The sequence below is a fragment of the Anolis carolinensis genome, chromosome 2 (assembly GCF_035594765.1).
Source record: "Anolis carolinensis isolate JA03-04 chromosome 2, rAnoCar3.1.pri, whole genome shotgun sequence".
NCBI classification, from domain to species: Eukaryota; Metazoa; Chordata; class Lepidosauria; order Squamata; family Dactyloidae; genus Anolis; species Anolis carolinensis.
The window spans coordinates 160,356,372-160,383,235 of record NC_085842.1 but is presented as its reverse complement, the minus strand read 5'-3'; the positions used below and the strand labels follow the sequence as shown (position 1 = coordinate 160,383,235).

Here is a 26,864-nt window from a genome sequence, read left to right as displayed (position 1 = left end):
GTAGTTCGATACCCAGTAATGTTATGTTGTAATTACTGTATTTATGAATTTAGCACCAAAATATCACAATGTATTGAAAACATTGACTACAAAAATGGCTTGGATAATCCAGAAACTTGGATAAGCGAGGCTTGGATAAGTGAGACTCTACTGTACTATGCTTTTATTTTAATTGGTTATGTTTTAATGGATTGTTTTGTATTTATGGACATTTTGTCCCATATGTTGGTGGTAAGGAATGCTGGAAGATGCCCTCTGGGGGGCGGGCTACCTTGGGGTGGGCAAGAGTCGCCACAGCTGCTCCTGCTTATGGGAAGTAAATGGGGCCACAGGACGCGCTCGCACGTTTCAAAGCAAACTTTTGTTTTGACCTTACGGCTCACCGTGGTCACGTGATGCCCAACGTCCCGAAGGCAAGCGCGCGTGAGGGAGCGAAGTCCAAACCGGCAGCCATTTTTGTTTCGCTGACAGACGATGCGGCGGAGCCTTCTCCCCGCTATCTTTTCTCTCCCGGCGCTGTATATGTTGCTGAGTGACGCCCAGCTCGAGGAGAACTCTACCGTGGGTGAGCCCGGGTCTCTCCGGGAAGCGAGACGCCGCATAGTGGCGGAAGGCGTCGGAGAAGCCTGACCTGGGTAGCTCCATCGTCGAGCGCCGACCCGCCGCCAGGTGTCGCGCTTGCGCAGAAAAGAAACGTGGCGCGTGGGGGGGAGGCTCTCGGCGCGCGACCGGGCTGCTCGTTGGGAAATGCGTGGGGGGGGGGGGGAGATCCCTTTTCAACAGGCTCCTTGGAATTCGTTTCAAGAGCACAGTTAAGGACAACCTTGGTAGCAGGAGAGAAAAGGGCTCATCAACGCTGCAGAAGGCATTCACTTTGACACCATTTGAGCTGCCATGGCTCTATGCTTTGGAATCCTGAGGTTAGTTTGGCAAGGCCCCAGCCCTGTTTGGCAGAGAAGTCAATGCTAATCAAGCAGGCCAATTGAAACATTCACGCTTGCCTCGGGCAGACAAGAATTCTTTCTCCCACCCTGGACATTATTACACAGATATATAAACCCCACTTGATTAGTTTCCATCCTCACAAGCTCTGAGGATGCCTGCCATAGATGTGGGTGAAAAGTCAGGAGAGAATGCTTCTGGAACATGGCCATACAGCCCAGAAAACTCACAGCAACCCAGAAGTCTAAAGACTTTGGAAAATTACAACTCCCCTGATTTCCTAGCATTGTGTGTAAAGTGAGATCAAGCCACATTCATTCTGCAGTGTATTTGCACACAAAAAGGGGCCTTCCTCACCAATATATTTTCTGACAAGTGCTGCACAATCCTGAGAGTTGTAATTTTTACAAGATCTTCAGTCTTCTCTGCCAAAGGGGGAGGGTGATTATTATTACATTTACTTATGCTCCGCTTTATCTCCTAAAAGGGGACTTAAAACAGTTTGACATAAAAGCCATGGTATCCAGTGTAAAATATACAAAAATTAAAATTAAAAATACTGTTTTATTTATTTATTTATAATATAGTATAATAGTATAATATGACACAGCATATTATTTGAGGACTCAGAAATGCTGAACCACTCTAACAACAACCACGATGTCAGATTACATAGAGAAGCCATTAAAATCCACAAGCATGTGGACAATTTCAACTGAAAGGAAGAAACCATGAAAATGAACAAAATCTGGCTACCAGTATTTAGAAAACTCTAAAATCAGGACAGTAAATAAAGAACAATACTCAAAAACAGGAATTCCAGACAAGAAACAATCAGGGCCAGCTAACACCTCCCAACAAAGGATTCCTCCAGGCTTTGAAGCTGCCAGGCTTTTCAATGCTAATCAAGGTGATTAATTGCAACATTCACACTTGCCTCAAACAGACAAGAGTTCTTTCTCTTTCCACACATACAAACCCGTCTTGACTAGTTTCCAATATACCTCACAACCTCTGAAGATGCCTGCCATAGATGTGGGTGAAACGCCACGAGGGAATGCATCTGGAACATGGCCATACAGCCCAATAAACGGACAGTAACCCAGTATTAATTTCTATCCATCATAAAATCATAGAATAGTAGAGTTGGAAGAGACCTCATGGGCCATCCAGTCCAACCCCCTGCCAAGAAGCAGGAAATCACATTCAAAGCACCCCCAACAGATGGCCATCCAGCCTCTGTTTAAAAGCCTCCAAAGAAGGAGCCTCCACCACAGTCCGGAGCAGAGAGTTCCACTGCCGAACAGCCCTTCTCACAGTCAGGAAGTTCTTCCTAATGTTCAGGTGGAATCTCCTTTCGTGTAGTTTGAAACCATTGTTCTGCGTCCTAGTCTCCAGGGCAGCAGAAAACAAGCTTGCTCCCTCCTCCCTATGACTTCCCCTCACATATTTGTACATGGCTATCATGCCTCCTCTCAGCCTTCTCTTCTGCAGGCTAAATATGCCCAGTTCTTTAAGCTGCTCCTCATAGGGCTTGTTCTCCAGACCTTTGATCATTTTAGTTGCCCTCCTCTGGACACATTCCAGCTTGTCAACATCTCCCTTCAACTGTGGTGCCCAGAATTGGACACAGTATTCCAGGTGTGGTCTGACCAAGGCAGAATAGAGGGGGAGCATGACTTCCCTGGATCTAGACACTAGACTCCTATTGATACAGGCCAAAATCCCGTTGGCTTTCTTAGCAGCCGCATCACATTGCTGGCTCATGTTCAACTTGTTGTCCACAAGGACTCCAAGATCTTTTTCACATGTACTGCTGTCTAGCCAGGCGTCCCCCATCAAAACATATTCAGAGTTAAAAATACAACACCTCCTGATTACCTCTTAAACACCCTCATCTTTAAAAGCATGCCTGAATGAAAAGGTTTTAGCCTACTGCTCGAAAGACAGCAGGGGAGGGGGCCATTCTGATTTCCCTGAAGAAGAAGGAGTGAGTTGCAGAGTCGAGGGGCAGCCACCGAGAAGTAAGGACCGCTCTCTTGTTCCCACCAACTGAGCTTGAGATGGAGGTGGGACCGAGAGAAAGGCCTCTCTTGAAGATCTCAGGGCCTGGGCAGGTTTATTAGTTTGCCTCACTAGACGAATACTCTCAGGATTCCACAGCACTGAACTATATTAAAAATTGGTGTCGACTTGCACTACTTCTGCAGGGTAGATTTGCCCATTAGTGCAGGCGTCCCCAAAAGCTGTAAGTTGGACCATGACTCCTATCATCCTTGGAATTGTCCGCAATAGCCATACTAGCTGGCATTGATGAGTGTTATAGTCCAGTGGTGGGCGTGAGACACTGCTTTCAGGGGAAACACATTTTCATGATAGGTCATGATTTTTCATGTAAATAAATAAATACAGACTTTTACAAATAGGCAAGATTTGCCTGAGCCAGTCATAAGCACTGTAAGAAAAACAGACTTCTAAATTATTTACAACAGAGCACCATAAAATGGGTAGTCCATCACATTCTGAAGCAGTGCATCCCATTGCCAATCAGCTCTTGCCCTAAAAGTTTCCCCTAAAGTTTTGGTGGAATCTGTATCTTGCAGTTTGAATCCATTGGTTCAAGTTTGTTCAATTTCTACATGACATCCCTTCAGATATTTAAAAATAGTTGTGTCACCTGCCAGTCTTCTCAAAGCTAAAACTATCTTACACTTTCATCCTATGGCTTGGTTTGCAGAACCATCTGATCATCTTGGTCACACACCTCTCCTATATAGCTACTATCCTCTCTGTATATCTACCTGCAAAGAATACAAATCAAAGCTTACCCAAACACCTAGTTCTTTTTATAAAAAAGTTAGTAATTTTATCAAATCATATAATTAATATTTATCAGCTAACATAATTACATGTTTGTCCTAGCTCTCCAAATCTATTTTTACAGGTCATTTATAACAAGAAATCTCAAAAAATATCTTCATCTAAATAATAGCATTTTACTGTTTGAGCCTGATATCAACCAATTTATATACAAGTACCCGTAAAGTCCTTCCATGTATAGATCGATCGGACTTAGATAAGACATCTGTCTATCTGATGATAAAATTATCCTAAGATAAAAATAAAGCAACCAAAACCATATTTTCCCATATTTCAGCCACTATATTAAAAAAAGGCTTGAGGTTGATCTAGTCATGACCATCTTGATCTAGGGCACTGTGTGCTTCCATGTCCTTAACTCCCTTGGCAAAATCCATTCCGGTCTCTGTTCTGTGCCCTTTTTGCTTTTTCATTAACCTCCAAGATTATAATCTCTTGTGTGGCGTAAAAATCTTTAGTCTCAACAGAGTTCTTCAAAACCACACTTTTAAATTCTTTCAGCTCAGCAGATTGCTCCAAATCTTTTCCAAAATTAATTCACCTTCTTTCTCCAGATGTACTTATCTATTCCAACCCATCTCAGATTCATTCTTCCAGCTAAAATCTACAACTGTATACATCTCATGTTCTCATAAAACCCCTAAAAAACCCCAAATAGAACCCCATTTAAAAAATAGAACTCCTCTCTCAGCATCTTCGCCTCCACATGTATTTCTGTCTTCTTGATTGTCAAGACAATCTTCTTCCATATAATTCTCATTCATTTCTTTAAATGGTGTCCTCTTTAATATCCAGCAAACTCTTTTATTTAACCACAAAGTTAATTTCACGTATACCCTTGTAAATATGGTTGCCCTGTCAAGTTGCCAGCCTTATCACTTATTTTTTTGTACTAGTGAGTATGATGTTTCCCATCATTAAAAACTGTCCTTTCCTCACTATGTAACAAAATTTGAAAAAAAATAATTATGTTCTAGGTTAGGCCTATAAAGCCCTAAACGGCCCCGGCCCAATTTACCTGTCCAAACGCATCTCCCTCTATGAGCCACCGCAGAGATTAAGATCTTCTGGGGAGGCCCTGCTCTCAGTCCCGCCACCATCACAGGCGTGATTGGTGGGGACAAGAGACGGCCTTCTCAGTGATTGCCCTTTGGATATGGAACTCCTTCCCTGGTGAGATTGGATCAGCCCCCTCCCTCCTGTCTTTTAGAAAGATGGTAAAGATCTGGCTGTGGGACCAAGCCTTTGGGGCGGTGCAATAATGGCAGCAATAGGAAATTTCACAGCTGACTTGTGATTGTTTTAAATAGTGGTTTTAATGTAAAGATAACATAAGTGTTTATGTATATTTATGGTTTATTTTATGTTTCGGCATTGAATGTTTGCCGTATATATGTTGTGCTCTGCCCTGAGTCCCCTTCAGGGTGGGAAGGGCGAAATATAAATGTTTTAAATAAATAAATAAATAAAGTGTTATTTCCTGTTTAATTGTGTGGTGCTTACTTTGAAACTAGTAGTTAAACTCCAGAAAATTAGTTTTTGTGGCTGCCATTCCTTTCAATGTGCCATTTTTCACCTTTCATATGCCATTTTTCACCTTTTATGGAGACCGCAAAACAAAGTTTTTGCAGTTTAATAAACGTTTTCCATGTATTTATGATAGAACCAAATAGGAAAAATCATGTTATATAGTGAAATCCAATATACTTCTTGATTGTTCCGAGATCAACCTCTGCCCCCTTTGAACACAAAATGGTTAATCCATATCTGGAGCCTCACTTTGCAAGGCTCCTTCAATTTCCTAGGTTTTGTAAGCCAAGAACTGAGTTGAGATGGCATGTAAAAACATGGATGCAGGGAAGAGAAGGGGATGAGAAGATAAAGAAGTTATGAACAAGATAGGTTCTTTAGGTTTGTTCTTAAGTTAAATTTGTATATAATTTGGGACAGGGACATTTTAAAAATGTAATTATAATAATAATAGTAATAATATAATAGGAATTTAAAAAATATTTATATTTGGCTTCTCTTCCTAACAGGACCCAAAGCGTCTCACAATATAAAACCATACAAATCATAGCACATTTAACATAAAATACAAGACATTTTTTAATGTGAGTGTATGTTTATACACACACACACTTACAAACAAACTTTGGATAGCATAGGGAAGGATTAACACCCTTATAGTGTTTGTTTCGCTGTCTGTTTTGTTCAGAGAATTTTGCCTCACTTTCTGTCCCTGTGATGCTTGGATTTTGAAAAAAATGGCTTGTTGTGGAAGCAAGGATTGGAAGTAAAGCTTCAGTGAAGACACCTTTACCCCTAGATAACTCAGAACTGAATTTCCTTTCTGAGGGGTAGATTTCTCTCATTTCCTGTTGTCTCACCCCCCTTAACTAGGAATCATTTGTAAGTTGGATGTTTGTAGCTGGGGGATTGCCTGTACAAGCCCCAAGGTGGTTCATGATTTTCACAGTATAAGTTTTGATGAGTTGTCAAGTTTGTTCCAATACTATGAGCATAAGAAAATGATTTGTAAAAAGGTTACAATATTAATTATTGTACTTTGTTCATAATTTACATTTATAACTTATCCTTCAAATGTGTTGTTATGATGTGCATGTCACAGGATGTTTGTCATCCAAAGTAAGTTTATGTAGAAAAAAATTATGCTTGTCGCAGCTATCAAACTGGGGTTCCAAACATTCAACCCCTTCTGCGGAAGCTGCACCCTTCGTCCAAGGAGAAAACCCCAAAACAAACTGTCTTTTAGTAAAGAAAGATTTATATGAAAATATATACAAACATAACAGTCCTTGGCTTTTATCAGCAGCTTTCAACTGGTGAAACAAAATGTTATCTTCAAGCTTTCTTCAGCTCCACTCCAACAGCTTTCCAACAGCAACACCATCATCGTCACCATCACCTTCACAATAACATTCACATTCACTAACTCAAGATTTACTCAGTCTCTATTAATAGCACTCAGTCTTTAGCAGGTGTCTTGATTGCTGCTGGTCATACATGGATAGGACATAATTCTTACAAACACTTACCCATTTTCACATAAGAAATGACCTAAATAATATAAAACTCTGACAATGCTGGTATCAGGTATCCTTTTGTTGTATTTTATTAAGGTTTCAGCTAATCAATCTCTGATAAAGTGAAAGAATGATTCATTAGTGCAGTGAGGCATTCTGATTTGCTTCCTTTCTCTAACTGAAAATGATTCACTAACATCTGCTATGTCACACTGGTCAGTTTTAAACACTAACTATCTGTGTAGAAACTGCTGTGTTATTAAATGCATGCTATTTTTAAGACACTTAAAATACCATACCTTACTAGTATAATTGTGTTTGATTTCTAGAATGTGGACTAAGACCTACTTTTGGTCGAGGAGCAGGGCCTCGGATTGTAGGTGGACACGATGCTTTCCCTGGAGCATGGCCCTGGCAAGTTAGTCTTCAGATTTATGAAATTGGCCTAGGATATATCCATCTATGTGGTGCATCATTAATTACAAACAACTCAGTGGTGACAGCAGCACACTGCACAAGATCATCAATGTATGTACTTTTTTTGTTCTAAATTCTTTTCAGTTTTAGACATTAGAAAGACCTGTGTCCAAAAAAGCATTATAGAAGCCCAGACATAGTACATTGAAATTGTACAAGTAAAAGACTGCCAGCCTCCACATTTTGCTGATTGATTTATTTCTGGATTTGATTATAATGCTTTCTCTAGGAATTTCTAGGTCCTCCACTGTAATTCTGTGGTGAACTTCCAAAATTTGATCATAGAATCATGCTGGAGGATCTAGAAATTCCTGGAAGAGTGTTCTCTCAGATAAAAAAAGATTATTTTTTTTTTAAAAAACCCTCTGTTTTTCACTTTTATCGCAGTCCTGTGCTCCTAACACAGCAAATGTGAAGAGCTGGTTATATATACAAATTGTGGGGGTACATCTCTTAAGCATGGAGTATTTGTCAGAACTTTGAACCGTCATAAAGCAGGAACTTGTAGCGGTAGTCGAAGCCCAGACAAGGAGATAAGGGTACAAGAATAGGTGGAGAAAGTTTATTTGGGTTTTGTAGTAGAGATACCTGGCTTAGTTTTAAAGTTTTTGGGTCCTCTAGAGAAAAGGTCCTACCTTGTGACATTTTTATTCTTCATCTTATATGAGTCAGTACCATTAATGGGATTGTGCTCAGTACATCACTCTCCCTGTCGATATCAAAGTTGCTCTTGCTTACTGCATGGATGACAAATTAACCCTTGTTATTGGCATCAGTCTCCATTGTCATCGACTTGAATCACACCCTTCGTCTTTTTTCAGAGCTTCAGTATCTCCTCGCCAACCCTTATCGTCATCTCCATGGACAACAGCTACATAAAATAATCTGATACTGTGCCATGCCAGAAACACCGTTTTGTATCCAGATAACTTTTAGTAGTGGGGAAGTATGTGGCTTTGAAGACCAGATTCAGATTAAAACAGATGAAAGTGATGTTAGTGGGATCAAACTGGGGCAGGATCATTTTCACTGAAGCTAGGGTATCATGTGGATTCAAGGTTCCCATTTTGATGGTATCAGAGCACAGAAGTTATTTAACCCATTTGAAACTACAGGTCAGAAGAGAATTTCTCTTTCTCCACTTCCAAATTATGATATACCCCAGGATTTGATTTGGTTTTTGTAAATTTGAACAGCTGGCAACCATGCTGAAATCATGACACCAAACTGGGATGGATAGCTAACACTCCAGAAGACAGGAGCAGAATTCAAAACGATCTTAACAGACTAGAGAGATGGGCCGAAACTAACAAAATGAAGTTCAACAGGGATAAATGCAAGATACTTCATTTTGGAAGAAAAAATGGAATGCAAAATACAGAATGGGGGATGCCTGGCTAGACAGCAGTACATGTGAAAAAGATCTTGGGAGTCCTTGTGGACAACAAGTTAAACATGAACCAGCAATGTGATGCGGCTGCTAAGAAAGCCAATGGGATTCTGGCCTGTATCAATAGGGGTATAGCATCTAGATCCAGGGAAGTCATGCTCCCCCTCTATTCTGCCTTGGTCAGACCACACCTGGAATACTGTGTCCAATTCTGGGCACCGCAGTTGAAGGGAGATGTTGACAAGCTGGAATGTGTCCAGAGGAGGGCAACTAAAATGATCAAAGGTCTGGAGAACAAGCCCTATGAGGAGAGGCTTAAAGAACTGGGCATGTTTAGCCTGCAGAAGAGAAGGCTGAGAGGAGACATGATAGCCATGTACAAATATGTGAGGGGAAGTCATAGGGAAGAGGGAGCAAGCTTGTTTTCTGCTGCCCTGGAGACTAGGACGCGGAACAATGGCTTCAAACTACAGGAAAGGAGATTCCACCTGAACATCAGGAAGAACTTCCTCACTGTGAGGGCTGTTCGGTAGTGGAACTCTCTCCCCCAGACTGTGGTGGAGGCTCCTTCTTTGGAAGCTTTTAAACAGAGGCTGGATGGCCATCTATCGGGGGTTCTTTGAATGCGATTTCCTGCTTCTTGGCAGGGAGTTGGACTGGATGGCCCATGAGGTCTCTTCCAACTCTACTATTCTATGATTCTATGAAACTGCTCATGAAATTTTGTTTAGTTTCAGAGGAAGATTGATATACAATATGGAATGGTTGCTATCCAAGAAATGCTTGCCAAGTGCATATAAGTATTATAGAATGACTTTGACAGTTCTTTAATTCCTGGTTTTAGGATTTGTGCATTCATTTTGGCAATCAAGATTTAACATTGGTCCCAAAACAAACAAAAAAAGGCTTTGTACTGGAGCGAGTCATGCCTGACACTGAAACGTAGTTTACCACTATGTTAGCAAGTCTGAATGGCTTAAATTATGGTAATGTGTGAGGACACCCACTGAATAACATATTGCAGAATATGCAATGGTGAGGGGGGAGCAGGGATTACTGACTTAAATTACCATTCAGTTACTTTTATAAGTGTGATGTCTGCTAGTTTGAATAGCTCTAAAAGTGAATTAGGACAATTTATGGACTATCTAGGGGCTATTACTCATGCTTGTTATATGGTCTTGCCAGGAGGGACTGATCACCTTTATATGCTATTAAGCCTGGAGACATATAACAGGCTCCTGTGAGATAGACGATGCTAAATTAGATGGACCTTTGGTCTGATCCAGCAGGTCACATCCATATGCTGGCTGCGTTGCTTTTATACTATGTTGACATTTTTGCTATACTTTCATTATTTGATTTGTCTCTTCATTCCTGTTTATTGATGTTACACAGTGTGACACAAGAAATAAGACTCACGTTTCTAATTTTTAATGTAACAATTCTAAAAATAATAATTGATTCTATAGGGGATTTTGTTTTGTCCTAGGAACCCAGCCCTTTGGAGGGCTGTGATTGGCTTGCATCATCTTCATAAACACAGCCCTCATACTATAATGCGCCGGGTGAAAATTATCACAATCCATTCTAGTTATAATAAGGATAACTATGAAAATGATATTGCCTTGTTTACGTTTGTAAGGCCTATCAAATACAATGACTATATTCAACCCATCTGCTTACCTGAAAATGTTTTGATTAAACCTTCATACCCATGTTACATTGCTGGATGGGGACGAGCAAGGGAGAAAGGTAACTTTTATTTTCCTTTAAACTAAACTGTTCTTAAAAATGAGAATCATTTGAGAATGGTACTATTTCATGCATTCTTTGAAGAGAAATGTGCATTGTCAGTGAACACAAACTCATGCTTAGACATATACTTTTAAAAAGTCTTTAATTATACATGTCACATATGAAATAGTTTTATGCGGCATCTGTGACTCGCACAAATGGATTATCTGTACCTGTGCAGTGCATCTTGGGAAGCTTCTGGCGTTATTACATGGATTATGGCCATGCTACAGGCTGAATTGCATTGCTTCACTGCACAACAGATTACACCTGTCTGCCATATAGTAGATTATAGAGGTAAGGTCTTTCTAGAGCAGTTCCTCTTTGAGGCAATACTTAGTTATGATAGAATTTGTGAAAACACCTAGGAGTGTTGTTGCACCGCTAGGCTGCAGAGACACACTGGAGCCCCAGACTTTAAGCAAAGCAAGTTGTTTATTGAAAAATATATGTAAGCAATAGCAAATCAAAGTTCAAAGTCAATGAAACAAGGCTTTAGTTCACAAGGTACAAAATACTTGAGAATCTTGAAGCAAAGGTCCATGAAAGTCACACATAAGAATAAAGTCCAAACAAGGTCTCAAAACTAGTCCAAGGATCAGGATCAAAACTGGAACACGGGAATCAAGGCACCAAGATTAGTCCAAGGAATAGGAACAAAACTGGAGCGAAAGACAGGATCTTTAACTGGAGCAGGAAACCCAAATTGCAAAACTTTCAGAAACAATGACTGGATAATCCAAAATTCCCCAAGAGCAAGAACAAGGACAGGAACAAAACTCGATACAAGGCTACATGAACTTGACATGAAAGTCAACAGGAGCATGAAACAGGATTCTATGAAACATGAGTTCATAAACAGGAATCACTCCCTCGATAAACAAAGTTACCACCTCTGAAAATCTCTCTCAGAAGCAGTTCCTCTTAAAGCTCAGATCAAGGCCACTTTCCATGGGAAGTTTGCACAAAACCTTTTCTCATTAACAGCCTCTTCCTTCATCTTCACTTCACTTTATTTCTTAATTAGTAGCTCTCCACCAGAGTGCTCCGAGCGACTTACAATTTAAAATATCATTCCACAATATAAAAAAATTCAACATAAAAACATTCAACAGTGACTATTTGGCAAATTAGATCTGATTTACTTTAATGCACAACCAAACAGCCAAGTCTTGAGTGCTTTGACAAAAGATTGCAACTCCGACATTGCTCTAACATATGGAGGCAATGAGTTCCACAGAATTGGAGCATAGGTCGAAAAGGCTCTACGCCTTGTAGCTTCCAGGTGTACCTCCCTAGGGCCCAATACGAGACTTTCCTGGGAGGATCAAGGTGACCACTGATGGAAAAAAGGAATGAGGCGGTCCCCAAGATATAATGGTCCTTGGCCATTTTGAGCTCTAAATGTCAGGATCAGTTTCTTGTAAGAGATCCGATATTCTATTGGTAGCCAATGCAGTTGTTTCAGAATTGGTGTAATGGGATCTTATAGATGATCCCGCTAGCAGCCTCGCTGCTGCATTTTGGACCATTCGGATCTTCTGGGTTTTTGTCTTCGGAAGGCCGGCATATAAGGCATTACAATAATCCAACCTAGTGGTGACTGTTGCATGGATTACCTTTGCCAATGCTTCTGTTGAAAGGTAGAATGCCAATTTGCTTGCCTGGCGGAGATGAAAAAAGGCCTGCTTACTTATGGCAGTGATCTGGGCCTCCATCGTCAGCGATGAGTCCAACACAACCCCAAGGCTTTTAACAGTAGCAGACGGAACCAGAACTTCCCCATCGAAATCAGTTAGTGACTGGATTAACTCTGGTGGCTGGCCGGGCCAGAGTATCTCAGTTTTTGCGGGATTCACTTTTAGTCTACTCGCTCGCAGCCAACTCATCACTGCTTCCAAACACAGCTCAAAGTTCTCAGGAATCGCGGTTGCCCCAGGTTTGAGATGCAAGAGTAGCTGGGTATCATCTGCATACTGGTAGCACTCTATGCCAAAGCTCTGCACTAGTCCAGCAAGTGGTCGGACGTAGATGTTAAATAACGGGTGAAAGGATAGCACCCTGGGGAACTCCAAGCAAAGGCAGGAGCTCTCAGAGCTTTGGCCTAATCACTCCACCCTCCGGTCCCGGAGAAACAAATTGAACCATTTAAGAGCTAAACCTCGTACACCAGACATAGCCAGTCGATGGATCAACAAGTCATGGTCCACGGTGTCAAATCTAGCTGTAACGTCTAAAAGTACCAATAGCGCTGTTCCGCCTCGGTCTAACTGACAGCGAATTTCGTCAGTAATAGCTACCAAGACCTGAACGAAAGCCTGATTGAAAGGGGTCTAAGCCCGCAGTCTCATCTAAGAATTGCTGTGGCTGTCCTGCCACTGTCAGTTCAGTCACCTTGCTCAAAAACGGAAGGTTTGAAACTGGACGATAGTTACTAGGTATGGCGGTGTCTAGACTTGGTTTTTTCAGAAGAGGGTGAACCACTGCTTCTTTAAAACACTCTGGGAAAATTCCTTGTTCCAAGGAGCTGTTAATGATGTTCCTTAAGGGATCTTGTAATCCCTCCCAGCACTCCTTAACCAACCGAGAGGGGCAAGGGTCGAGGGAGCAGGTAGTTGGTCTTGCTGCACCTAGAGTCTTTTCCAGATCTTCTATTTCTAATGGCACAAAAAGTTCTAGAAGTTTGTCACTAGATGGTCAGAAAGCCTCTAGTTCCCTCGATGTGTCCTCTGTGGGAGGTAGCCCTTCGCGAAGCAGATTGATCTTATTTATGAAGTAGCTCTGAAAGGTCTCTGCTGTAATATCTTGACTAGCCATATCTTTGGCTGGATGGGTTGGATTTATGATGTTACGAACAATTTTAAATATTTGAGCAGGTGGAGATCTGGCGGAAGCTATCAGTGAGGAATTATATTCTTTTTTGGCCTCTCTGGTGACTGCTTCATAGATTTTCTGATGTATTTCGAGAGCCGACTTCGATGTTTCATCAGGTTTCTTGCGCCATTTACGTTCTAATCTCTTCCGCTCAAGTTTCATCTGACATAATGCATCCGTGAACCACGGAGATCTATTCCGGCGAGGGCAAAAAGGCCGTTTAGGGGTAACTATAAGGCAATTGATAGATTTTTTATTCCAGTTTTCCACTCATTCATGTAGAGAATCTGCGGTGTAATCCAGTTCTTTAAGGAAAGATAACGACATCTGCAGCAATCTTCCGGCTTTTGGGCCTTGGTGATTGTTCTTGGATTCTTTTGCAGGATTACGGAGATGTCCAATGGCTCCGCTTCCGTCTGCTGAGGCGGATCTGCCCCCATGGCCTTCCTAGATTTCTGGTTTGACCAGGGACAGGTGTCGTCAGGATTTGCCCCAAAAGGGCAATATTCCCCAAATGAGCATTCCATGACCGTTGTCTCCTGGAAAACTCCCCCCGAGGGTTACCCCCCCAAAGACCACCTCAGCTGGACCATCATTTAGTAAGTACTTATCTGTCTGCAATTTGTCCATGGAGACTCTTTGGTGATTTTGTAATCGATTTAGTAGTAGTCCAAGGCGGCTTAGACTTTCAGTAAGGCACTTGTACTCTAAGAACAAAAGGCCCAATGAATCCCGGTTTAATTGGTTGGATCCCATCTCAAAATTAGAATACTCTAATTCTATTCTCACTTCTTGTATGCTGGCAAGCAGGGAATGGTGACAACAAGAAGCGTCCAGCAGATGTTTTAAGGCCTCCTCTTCCAACCTCTTCCTTTCCTCCTTAAAGCAGCAGGAGCAGGGCTGGTCTGCAGAACTCACTTCTTGTATGCTGGCAAGCAGGGAATGGTAACAACAAGAAGCGTCCAGCAGATGTTTTAAGGCCTCCTCTTCCAACCTCTTCCTTTCCTCCTTAAAGCAGCAGGAGCAGGGCTGGGGATGGGGCTGCAGAACTCACTTCTTGTATGCTGGCAAGCAGAGAATATCAAAACTTCCCTTTTTTGTCTCTATTTCTGTCAACTTCATTAGACACTTTCTGTCAACTTCATTAGACTCTCTTTCTGTCAACTTCATTAGACTTATCACAACTGAAATGCCCATCTGCCAAGGGATAGTTTGACCTTGACTCTTCCAAGGAATGCAGTTCAAGCTGCCTGCTTGAAACCATTGTATGCTTGTTCCCAGAATCCTCTGGGACAAACTGGCTGGCCTGGAACAGCAGTTCCATCCAACTCTGGCTGCATGGAAATCTCAGACCCAAACCCAGAGTCCTCTGACAAGTCAGGTACAGGGACAATCACAGGCTAAACAGGCCCAACCTTAGGTTTACTAACAGCTCAGATGCAGGCTGGGCTCATCCAGGCTCAAAGTAGAGCTATCTCATTCTTTCAGCTGCACTGAAGGTTCCCTCCATATGGGCCTTCCAGTCCAACCCTTTATCATGCAGGAAAAGCACAATCAAAATACCTTCGACAGATAACCATCCAGCCTCTGCTTCAAAGCCTCTGAAACAGACACTCTGAAGCAGTGAGTTCCACTGTTCAACAACTCATTTCATTGTGTCCCAAAGGTATGACTGTCACTTTAAATCTCAAAGATGTCAATTTCTTCATCTAACCTGGATGTTTCAGGGTGGTTACGCTTAACAATATCCTTCCCCTGGTGAAGAAAAGCTGTTGATTTGCCACTCTTGACTTAAATTTCTATATTATAATGAAATCATCTCACAGTATAGAAGATTTCTGTGTTTTGATGGTGGAAAAAAGTCATTCATTTACCTATTTTCCTTTTTGAGTTGTACACTGCTCTATATGTGTTCACCAAGTATATGGCCGTGGTAGCAGCTGCTTTCGTCAACAGGATTTCATCCTATTTTGTTATATTCATTATCAATATTCATTATATTCATTAATCATTCACGCATGCAAGTGTCTGCCTCTTGCTTTCCAAATACTCTGAAATTGTAAACCACAAGGTATCTCACCTGGAATGATACCAGCAGGTATTGTTTCTAAGGACTTTTTTAGATTCTTGGGCCCAAGGAGCCTTCCTTCTTGAAGACAGAAATCAAGTTCCTCAAAAGGCAATGCTTTGGTGTCTGCACACCAGAAATATTTATGCTTTTGATGTCCAGGTCCTCTTGTTTCCTCGACCTTTGGTGAAGAAATTACTGAAAGGACACAAGAATTTACGCTCACCTGTGTTGGAGCCTAGTAGAATCTGCAATTAGTCCTTTCTCAGTTATCTCGGAAGTCATTTGAGGCAATGGCTTCTTGTAATATAAGGTTACTTAACTCGAAAAGCTCTCCAAATGCATTGCAGCATCTATTTGCCTGGCCTGTGAATTTCCCAGCAAGTGATCTATTGTCCATGTGAAGAAGATTTATGCAGTTAGGAAAACAATGGCATTGGAAGTTTTCCTGAGAGGTTTACCCTTGCATCCCATCTGTAGGGCTGCTACATGGTCTCAGGCTTTGGCGTTCATCTCACACTACGGAGTAGACACTAGGTCTCTGGCAGAGATTATATTCAAGAGGGTATGGCATAGTGCTCCCTCCTTCTTGGGTTAGTAGCTTTCTAGTATCAATTCATGTGAGTTACAGAGACCACAAAAAAGAAAAGGTTGCTTGCCTGTAATTGATTCTTTTGTGTGATCAACTGTGAACTCACAATCCTCCCCTCATTGTGTCCTGCCTCTCCTTAAATCCTTGACTACTACTTCGGGATCAAGGGAACTGAGGGTTTAGGAAGGAAACACATTAATATGCAAGGAGTAAGTAGAACTACTGTTGAAACATTCCTGTGATAACTTTAAAAGTTTGCAAAAATGCACTATGCAGATGCAGATAACTCATTTGTGTAAGTTCATAGATGACTGCTTGAAGAACCAGTTACAAATAAGCAAACTTGTTTTCATTCATTTCCTTTTCTGACACTAAACTGGTAGATATTCCTTGTCACTTCTTGGAACAATCAGTTTTGGCTAATTAATTATCAAACAAATTCATTTTCATATCTTTGCAGAAATCATATGCAGTTCTTCTTTTACTCATTATTGATCAGCATGTTTGTAACCTTAAAACTTTCTAAACATTTTTGGAAGAAGAAAGGTCTGTATTGTAACAAACACTATCTGCTGAAGCATAAGCTTTTAACCTCACCCAATTTGAAGAAACATTGCGTTCTGTGACCTTTCTAAAACATTTAGAAATGTACCCAGTCTTTCACAGAATGCATGTTGATTATTTGATTTAAAAGAAATAAAAAATGGCTAGCAGGGCCATAGCCAGAAAAAAAAAGGGGGGGGGGAGGGGTTGAAACTTTTTTTATCGACTCATGAATAGTTCCATAACGCAAATCGATAAACTTCAGTGGACACTCATGTGGATTTGGTTAACCAGTTAAAATTCATAAGTAAACCAGATTTTTGAACCCCTTACCCCCCCCCCCCCCCACACACACACACACCTGGCTACAGCCCTGGTGGTTAGCAGCACTAACATTCCGAAGTTTATTTTGCAGCGAGGTTTTCCAGAAAAGCCGAAGCTTGTCAATCAGTCTTCACTTTGCAGAAAAGTGCTTGGAATGTTAACCTGAGCCTACAAAGGAAGATGGTTTAAAATCAATTCATTAATTGGGGGGGGGGGGGGGAATCTTCTGCACAATTTCACAGATCAGACCCAAAGGCTGGCTGAAGTGTCTTTGTAGTTATGTTAGATAGCACTCTAAATTTCTTGCCTCTGATCAAGCATGTGTATTTCAATATTGTAAGAAACAATTTCATATATAGTATAGGAGTACAGTTAACAATTTAACATAAACTTGTACCCTGTAAAACAAATAACACACTCCCATTTTGGATCCCAGACACTCTACTGGACTCCACCCTGGTGTTTATCTATTCATCCCCATAAAATTTAGGTAGTTAGTTGTGCCCACTAAGCCTTCTCGGTCTTCATTGGGCTGTTTTGAAATTTCCTCCCTTCAAGTTCCCCCCAAATAGGTTTTTTTAAAAAACTTCTAAAAACCTTGAAGTTCTTTCAATCTATTGTTGCATTCCACTTCCTTATAGTGCCATTTTATCACAGCATATAATGCTGCTTTAAAAAAAAACATATTAGTTTGATACATTATTAATGCATTGACTTTTAGTTACCCTTGAAATATTTTAAAACAATTATTTAAATATATAAGTATTAAAAAACCCAAATGATCTCAAAAAGCAGTGTTAAAAGTAAGGAGTAAATGTTAAGCACTGCAGTCATAAGTTATAGTATTACAACTTGCTATGTTACTTTTTCAAAACAACACTGCTCAAGTAACATTGTAAGACACTTCCAATGTGTTACTTCCTAGCCTGATCCTAGCTGGCTATAAACCCAAGTTTTGGCTTGATTCCAGCATTTACAGCCATCTGGTCATCAATTAGATAAGAATATTTGCCCTATCTTCCATATGATGAAAAACAGTGAAAGTGACAGTGCATGAAAACTTTGCAGATGTAGTATTTGTCTCAGAACTTTATCTGACACAAAAATACAGGGGGAAATTTTGTGTGGGCTCTGCTGAAATTGAGGCTATCTTCAGTAATAACAATAACCACCTTTATTTCTATCCAGCAATTTGCTCAGAATGGGTTTTTACATTGTTCATGTATTTGATGACACAGTTCTCTTGATTGTTCTTTAGCACAGTTTATAAAGAATGTTCTCAATAAAAATTGTTGACATCAACTCCGAAACTGAAATTTGTTTTTTGTTTTGTCAGAGAGCAATCTTTCCGGCTTTTGCCAAATGTATGCGAATTTTGTAAAACATTGTGTAGCTGAGCAAATTATATTTTAATTTTTACATTCTTTGGACTGTTCTACATAACATGGATTTAAAAAATGGTAGATCGTTGAAGGAGATAAATTAAATGAGTAATTGATTTGGCTTTATTTAAATGTTTTTGGCAAGTCTCACAAAGGCTTAATATATTGCTGGCACATACAGTAATGATGATGGTAATGGTGTCTAAACTCATTGCACTTTCTTTATATTCATCTGAGCTGATTACACACTTTATATTTTATAATAGTGGTAAAAAATAAACTTCTTATCAGGTATACCTGGGGACATGTGTTTAATTAAAATACATGTGTCCCCTACTTTCAACCTTTCACATTTTTAGGATTTGAACAATAGTAGAAAACTAGAAATACTGTTAATTACAGTATGCACAACATAAAAATTGCAGGAGGAAATTGGATTTTATCCATAGCTATATATATACCTGGAGTTTGTGCTGGCTGCCCAACCAGATTTTGCTGCAAATTTACTAAACAGCTCCAGAACACACTGCCAGAATGCTAGAACTTTGTTTTAGCATTTAATGTAAATTATCTTGAATACATGGAATGCTGGTAAGATGCATTAAGGAGAGTTATATTGGCTTTAGAACTGGCAACACTCAAAAATTTTGCAAAATGACCACATTATCTTACACTATTTCAAGTAGTATTTTGTGTTTTGTAAACAGGTCAGACGAAACTTATATTACAAGAAGCTCAAGTAGAAATTATTCCACGGAGTACATGTAATCGATACAACTGGTATGGAGGAAGAATAACATGGAATATGGTCTGTGCTGGCACGGAAAGTGGGAAGGTTGATAGTTGCCAGGTAAGATGGAGAAAAATCCACTAATTCCTGTGTACAGCTGCAGATGATACAATTCATGCTGTGTTGTGTAGTATTTCCCCCTCGATGGATTGTCACCTTGTCATGGTGAGGGGGCTTGCGTGTCCCAATGAAGCTGTGGGCACAACCACTGGAGTCATGCACTCCCAGGAGGGGCCACAGGGGAGGATCCAGACCAAGCACAATCCGAAGACCCTAAGACCTCAATGGCAGAGCAGGCGGAGGATAATGTACATGTTACAACAGCTGTGAAGGCAGAAGAAGGTTGCAACAGAGAAGGCACTGTCGTTGTGCTAATCACACCACAGCTGGGACCTCACTCTGTGAAGACTGTGTTGACTGGCCGTGCACTAACCGACCTCCACACATTAAATAAAAATCACACACAGGCATCTTCCAAGAAAAATAAAAACAAACCAACAAAAGTCGCATGGCGATCAGCGAGTGGCGATGGGGGCAGGATTGTGAAATCTGGAAGCCCCTAGTCACAGACTGGCACATGGATGGTGGATATGGACTCAGTCGCTCTACCTCAAGGTCCGAGGCAGTTGAGTAGTCCAGCAACTGTATCCATGACTGAGCAGCCCTTTTTAGGATCCGCTCTGCTCACCCCACATGGGGAAGGGGCTAGAAAAGGTGCCCTAAACATAGTCTGCCTCTCTTATTCCTGACTGGACTGCCACCTCCAGAGGAGTCACCACTCTGCAGCCAAAAAAGAAAAATGAACTTTGGAACATGGAATGTACAGACACTGTTGGATAACACCGACAGTGAACGCCCCGAACGCAGGACTGCTATCATTGCAAGGGAGCTGGGACCCTTTAACTTCGACCTAACAGCCCTTCCGGAGACCTGGAGAGCAGGCGAGGGACAGCTGAAGAAAGAAAAAGGAGGCTACACCTTCTTCTGGAAGGGACTGCCTGAAGAAGAGCAAAGAATACATGGAGTTGGCATTGCTATCAGAAATCACCTGGTGAAGCACCTGACTGAAGCACCCACTGGCATTAATGAACGACTCTCAACCCTCCAAATTAACCTTGCCAAAAAACCAACAGGCAACCATCATATGTGCCTATGCACCAACACTAGATGCTGACAAAGACATCAAGAAAAATTTTTACTGTCAGCTGGACACCATCCTATCGGAGATACCTAAGCAGGACAAAATCATCCTCCTGGGGGACTTTAATGCAAGAGTCGGACAGGACTCCGACCTATGGCCAGGGATCATAGGAAAAGACAGGGTTGGAAACAGCAACTCGAATGGCATCTTGCTTCTCACCAAATGTGGAGAGCACAACTTTGTCATCACCAACACACTCTTCCGCCAGAAAAACAAGCTCAAGACATCATGGAAGCACCCTCGGTCAAAGCATTGGCACCTCTTGGACTATGTTATTACACGTGCTGGAGACTGCCTCAATGTGCTTCTCACAAGAGCCATGACAGGTGCTGATGACTGCTGGACAGACCATAGGTTAATCCGATCCACGATGGCTATCAACACAGACTCTGAAGAAGAAAAACAAGGTGCAAAATGAACACCCAAGCCTTCAGGAGCCCTCCAAACAAGCCCTTCTCCAAACAACACTCAAGGATCATCTACCCACAGAACACGCCAAAAATGTTGAGGAACACTGGAACAAACTGAAGACCTCCATCATCACAGCCTGCGAAGAATCCATTGGATACCAAACTAAGAAACATCAAGACTGGTTTGATGATAACTGCAAAGAGATCCAACAGCTAATTGATAACAAAAGGAAATCCTTCCAAACATGGCAGAGAGACACCAACTGTGCTGCTAAGAAAAAGATCTATGCCAGTGCAAAAGCTGAGGTCCAAAGAAGGACCAGAGAACTCAAGAACATCTGGTGGACAAAGAAGGCTGAAGAAATCCAACACTTTGCAGATACCCATGACGCTCAGGGATTTTTCAAAGCCACAAAGATCATTTACCGACCAAGAAACCATGGCATACAGCCTCTACGCCCATCAGATGGAACCAAACTTTTGCAGGACAAAACATCAATTGCACTACGTTGGGAAGAGCACTACCAGAATGTGCTGTATCACAGCTCCAATGTGGCCGAAGAGGCCCTCTCACAAATCCCGCAACAACAAACCAGGGATGAGCTTGCAGCACTGCCTAGTTTGGAAGAAGTCAGCAATGCCATCAGCCAACAAAAAAAAAAAAAAAAAAAAAACAAAGCCAGCGGACCTGATGGGATCCCTGCTGAAATCTTCAAAGAGGATGGACCTGAGCTGATACAACTCCACCAACTAATTGAAAAGGTGTGGGTGACCGAGAAAATCCCAGCAGACTTCAAGGATGCCACCATCATCACCCTTTTCAAGAAAGGGGATAGAACAGACTGCGGGAACTATTGCAGTATATCCCTTCTAACCTCTGCTGGGAAAATTCTCGCAAGAATTCTTGCAAACTGCCTTCTTCCCGTCTCAGAAGACACCCTCCCAGAATCCCAGAATGGCTTCCGCCCCTCCAGAGGAACAGCGGACATGATCTTCACTGAACGACAGGTCCAAGAAAAATGCAGGGAACAAAATCAACCTCTGTACATGGCATTCATTGACCTTGCAAAGGCATTTGACACAGTGCTCTCTGGACCATCCTCCAAAAAATCGGGTGCCTTGACAAATTTGTGAAGATCCTGCGGCTCCTCCATGATGACATGATGGCAACAGTCTTGGACAGCAACGGCTCCCAAAGTGACCCATTTAAGGTGGAATCAGGTGTCAAGCAGGGATGTGTTATTGCCCCTACCTTATTTTCCATCTTCATCGCTATAATACTTCACCTTGTTGGTGGGAAGCTTCCTATCAGAGTGGAAATCATCTATCGGGTAGATGGCAAGCTGTTTAACCTCAGCAGACTGAAAGCCAAAACCAAGGTCACCACAACATCTGTTATAGAACTCCACTATGCCAATGACAACGTAGTCTGCGCACACTCAGAAGAAGACCTACAAGCCACTCTAAACACCTTCGCAGAAGCATACGAGAAGCTCGGCCTCTCATTGAACATCGAGAAAACCAAAATGCTCTTCCAACAGGCACCAGCTAACCCCTCTGCAATGCCAGGAATACAGCTTAATGGTGTCACATTAGAAAACGTTGACCATTTCCGCTATCTTGGCAGCCACCTCTCCACAAAAGTCAATATTGACACTGAAATACAACACCGCCTGAGCTCTGCGAGTGCAGCATTTTTCCAAATGAAGCATCAACTCCGCTGGACTGGCCATGTTGTCCGAATGCCTGATCACCGTCTCCCAAAGCAGTTGCTCTACTCCAAAATCAAGAACGGGAAACAGAATGTTGGTGGGCATGAAAAGAGATTTAAAGATGGGCTTAAAGCCAACCTTAAAAACTGTGGCATAGACACTGAGAACTGGGAAGCCCTGCCCCTTGAGCGCTCTAATTGGTGGTCAGCTGTGACCAGCAGTGCTGCAGAGTTCGAAGAGGCACGAATGGAGGGCCTAAGGGAGAAATGTGCCAAGAGGAAGGCCCGTCAAGCCAACCCTGACCGGGACCGCCTTTAACCTGGAAACCGATGTCCTCACTGCGATAGAACATGCAGATCAAGAATAGGTCTCTTCAACCACATAAGAACCCACCCTCAAGACCCCACAACTGGAAGACCATCATCCTCAAACTACGAGGGATCGACTAAGTAAGTGTGTAGTATTTCAAAACTGCACCAAAATAGTAAAAAAATTGGGTAAGAAAAATTATCTTTTAGAGAGAGTCAAAAACCCCTTTAGAGCAGAATCTCCTCTTATAGTATAAAACCAAATATAATTATGCTAGACAATGGCTTTAGTTATTAGACTGAATAAACAGCAATCTCTGATCTGTCAGAAAAACAGAGATTTTGCCAGGGCATAAAACAGCAGAGCTTTAGAAGTGTTTTCTTTTTCAGTGCCCAAAAAAGTACTCTCCCATAAAACAACTTGTTTCATATCATGCACTCAAGAGACAAAAATGAAGTAGACTTAGATTGAAATAACATTGCTAGAGAAGTTTTAATGAAGGTTATTGACAATTTTTCTGATATGACATGTTTCAGAATAGAACTGAAGGCATACTCTAATTCAGTTTTTCTCTTCTTGTGTCTTATATGTCCTAGGCACTAAAAAAAAGCTTGATGGTCCAGGTTTTCTGCCTATGGACTCACAATTAAAATAAGATGAAAGGGGGAACACCAGGTGTCAGTCTCAACTGATCCAGGTGTCCATCTCAACTAATGTAGATCTTTTGAAATCATTATAACTTAATGGTTTATTACCAAGTTCCTAAGGAGCCCTGGTGGCGAAGTATGTTAAAGCACTGAGCTGCTGAACTTGCAGACCGAAAGGTCCCAGGTTCAAATTCCGGGAGCGGAGTGAGCGCCCGCTGTTAGCTCCAGCTTCTCCCAACCTAGCAGTTCGAAAACATGCCAATGTGAATAGATCAATAGGTACCGCTCCGGCAAGAAGGTAACGGCGCTCCATGCAGTCATGTTGGCCACATGACCTTGGAGGTGTGTATGGACAACGCCGGCTCTTCGGCTTAGAAATGGAGATGAGCACCAACCCCCAGAGTCAGACATGACTGGACTTAACGTCAGGGGAAAACCTTTACCTTACCAAGTTCCTATCACGTTAATGAGTCTACTGTAATTAGGACTCAAAGATGGGATGAAAATTATTTTTCTAATACAGTACTGTGCTAATGTGAGTGAATGGGAAATAATGAACTGGGTATTTCTGTTCAGTCTGAAAATATATCAGCATATTTCCATTCTTTGCCTCCTTTAATTTTTTTGTAATATCCAGGGAGAGGTCTAATGGATAAATGTTGCGGAACTTTAGAATATTTATTTTCTTTTAGTACGTATTGGGCACACGTTTCCTCCATCCAAAACATTTTCCAGCTCCTGAATATGTAACACTAGTAACAAAATTTGAAAAAGTTTCTCTTCCTGGTTTGAAAGTGTTATTTCTTGTTTAATTGTGTGGTACTTACTTTGAAAGTAGTTATGCTCCAGAAACATCATTTTTGTGGTGGCCACAAACGATGTTGAATTGGCCCGAGACTATGAGATATTAACTGAAAAACTATAGCAAAAACTTTTTTCAGTTTAATAAAAAAAATCCATGTTTTTATGATAGAACCAATTAGAAGATAATATTTATAACCCAGGAACAAAATTGTGTTATATAGTGTAATGAACAAAATAGATCATTATGCACTTTGAGACCTCTAGTTTCATTTTTGGGATCAGCTTTTGAACAAATACCAGCAGGCAATATTAGTAGGGATTTATCATTGTCATCATCATAATTATAATCCAGCTAGTACAACCTGTTCATCCTATCCAGATTTATACAGTGTTTTTACCTGACAAATAAGATTTATGGGACTGCAAACCTTCTCCAATTTAAAATCATGGGAATACTTTATTTACAATGAAAGCTCACAATGCCATCTTGTTTTGCACATTCCAGGGAGACAGCGGTGGACCTCTGATGTGCTATGTTCCATCTGCTGCCAGGTTTTATCTGGTAGGAATCACCAGCTTTGGGTATGGTTGTGGTCGACCAAGATATCCAGGTGTCTATGTTCGCACAGCCAATTACAGAAGTTGGATTGTTTTTAATGTTCGTAGTAAAGCCACTGCTGCGAGGTTCCAGTGTTTCTTGACTATGTGGTGGGTAATCTTCCATATCCTGTGAAGGTGCAAACTTCCCATCCATTATAGCAGAATGATCTTGGATTCCCCTTGAGACTTATTGCTTCCTCTTGGAAACACATACCATTCACAAGAAACATTATTTTTCACAATCAACAGATACTGTTTTCACTCTAATCCCTGAGTTGCATTCCAAAATATATTTCCATTGTAATTTAAAAGGCTAATCCCAACAAAGACTTAAAAGGTTTACATGTGTAAACTTTTTGGATTGTAAATAAAGGGAATATTTTTTCCAAACAGATAAAACATGTAAATGAACATGATTTTAAAAACAAACAAACAATGAAAATGGTAAGTAGCATATGATAGGAATGGCTGTCCATCCAATATTCTACTGATGATTAATAGAATTCAGGCAATGCTGTTTGAAATAAGTATGCATAAATGATACAAGTGAAACTACTTAAAATAGAATTTATAAAATAAAATGATTTGCAATTTTATACAGATACCATGTTTTGAACTCTAATGTATTTCTTCAATGGATTTTGTCTAAGGGTGCATATACTCTGAAGAATTCATGCAGTTTGACACAGCTTTAGCTTCCACAGGTCAATTATATGGGATCCTGGGAGTTGTAGTTTTACAAAATCTTTAGCTTTCTCTGCCAAAGAGTGCTGGGTCCTCACAAAACTACAACTTCTGGGATGCCATAGTATTGAGCCATAGCAATTAAAGTGGTGTCAAACTGCATCAATTCTGCATGGAAATGTACCTTTAGAAAAAAAGTGAGGGCTTCTGAATAAGAATTAATTTTTGAAGTATTTGGTTTTTTGCCTTAATGCAGATTTGATAAATACCTTTTAAAATGTTGACAAATCATAATATCCTAAGCAATTGTTCTAGGAAGAAATCCTCTAAACATAGACTTCTAACTACACAAATATAGACTTGAATTAACAATCTTTTGTCTGGTATTTCTAAGACTAAAGAGTGTTTGACAAATCAGCTTTAAATACTAGAAATAATGGCTTCCTTTGCTATTTCATTAAACTTGATGTTGTTGTCACTTTATTTTCAGTGATTGATCCATTAGATAACTCCCAAGTCACTATGTAATCAACAGCTTTTAGCTGCTTGAGATTTCCTTTATTTCATCACATTTAAATTTATTTATTATGCAATGCTTTTGACACGAAATAAAAAAAAATCAACAGCTGAGCTTAAATCTTACCAGCTCTGGGCCATAGCTTCCAATTGTGATACAATCTTCCTCTTTTCCTACTGCCTTATGCCTTTTCACAATCTGTCTAAAATACAACGGGCAAAAGTTTAGTCATCTTGACTTCTAGGGAGAGTTCAGATTTGATTTACTCCAAGACCTATTTTTTGTCTTTTCGGCAGTCTGCAGTATTTGCAGAATTCTTCCCCAGCCCTATGTCTCAAATGAATTGATGATTCCTTCTGTCCCCTTTTTTTCATTGTTCAGTTTTTACAACTATACATAAAAATACAATAGACATAAAAAGCCACACATATTAAATTTCCTTCAAAGAAATTTAGGGAACATATCCTTTAATGCATAGCTTTCCAAACTGTGTGTCATAACAGAGTGTTGGTTAGAGTCTGTCAATGTGTCATATAAGCATAACAAGAAACTGAGTCTATGTGAAATAAGCAATAAATTATATCTTTTAAAATACATAAATGAAAGGTTTTCTTAAGATATGTTGTGTCCCCATACATATTGTTATTATAATTTATGTATGTGTCCGTATCTCCTATAAGGGGTGATTTAACTGAATCATTATGTTGCAAAATTATGCATATCTAAAAGTGTAGCACCAACATGAAATGTTTGGAAAGCTCTGCTTTAAGGGAATACATGTTTACATATAGAAATATAAGTAATTACTAAGATGCACTTTCCTAATAAAGTCCTAATTCTTCAACTTGTTTTTTGAAACTTAAGAGACCACAAA

The 26,864-nt window shown here is 40.7% G+C and overlaps 1 protein-coding gene across 1 annotated transcript; it reads left to right on the top strand.

Moving 5' to 3' along the window:
* The first annotated feature begins 387 nt into the window (after positions 1-387).
* LOC100551988 (transmembrane protease serine 12) lies at positions 388-25,956 on the top strand. Its single transcript, XM_008103958.3, has 5 exons — positions 388-565; positions 7,199-7,397; positions 10,229-10,491; positions 19,024-19,166; positions 24,695-25,956. Exons 1-5 carry the CDS (start codon positions 475-477, stop codon positions 24,920-24,922), a joined length of 924 nt encoding a protein of 307 aa, XP_008102165.2. The 5' UTR covers positions 388-474; the 3' UTR covers positions 24,923-25,956.
* The last annotated feature ends 908 nt before the right edge of the window (positions 25,957-26,864 follow it).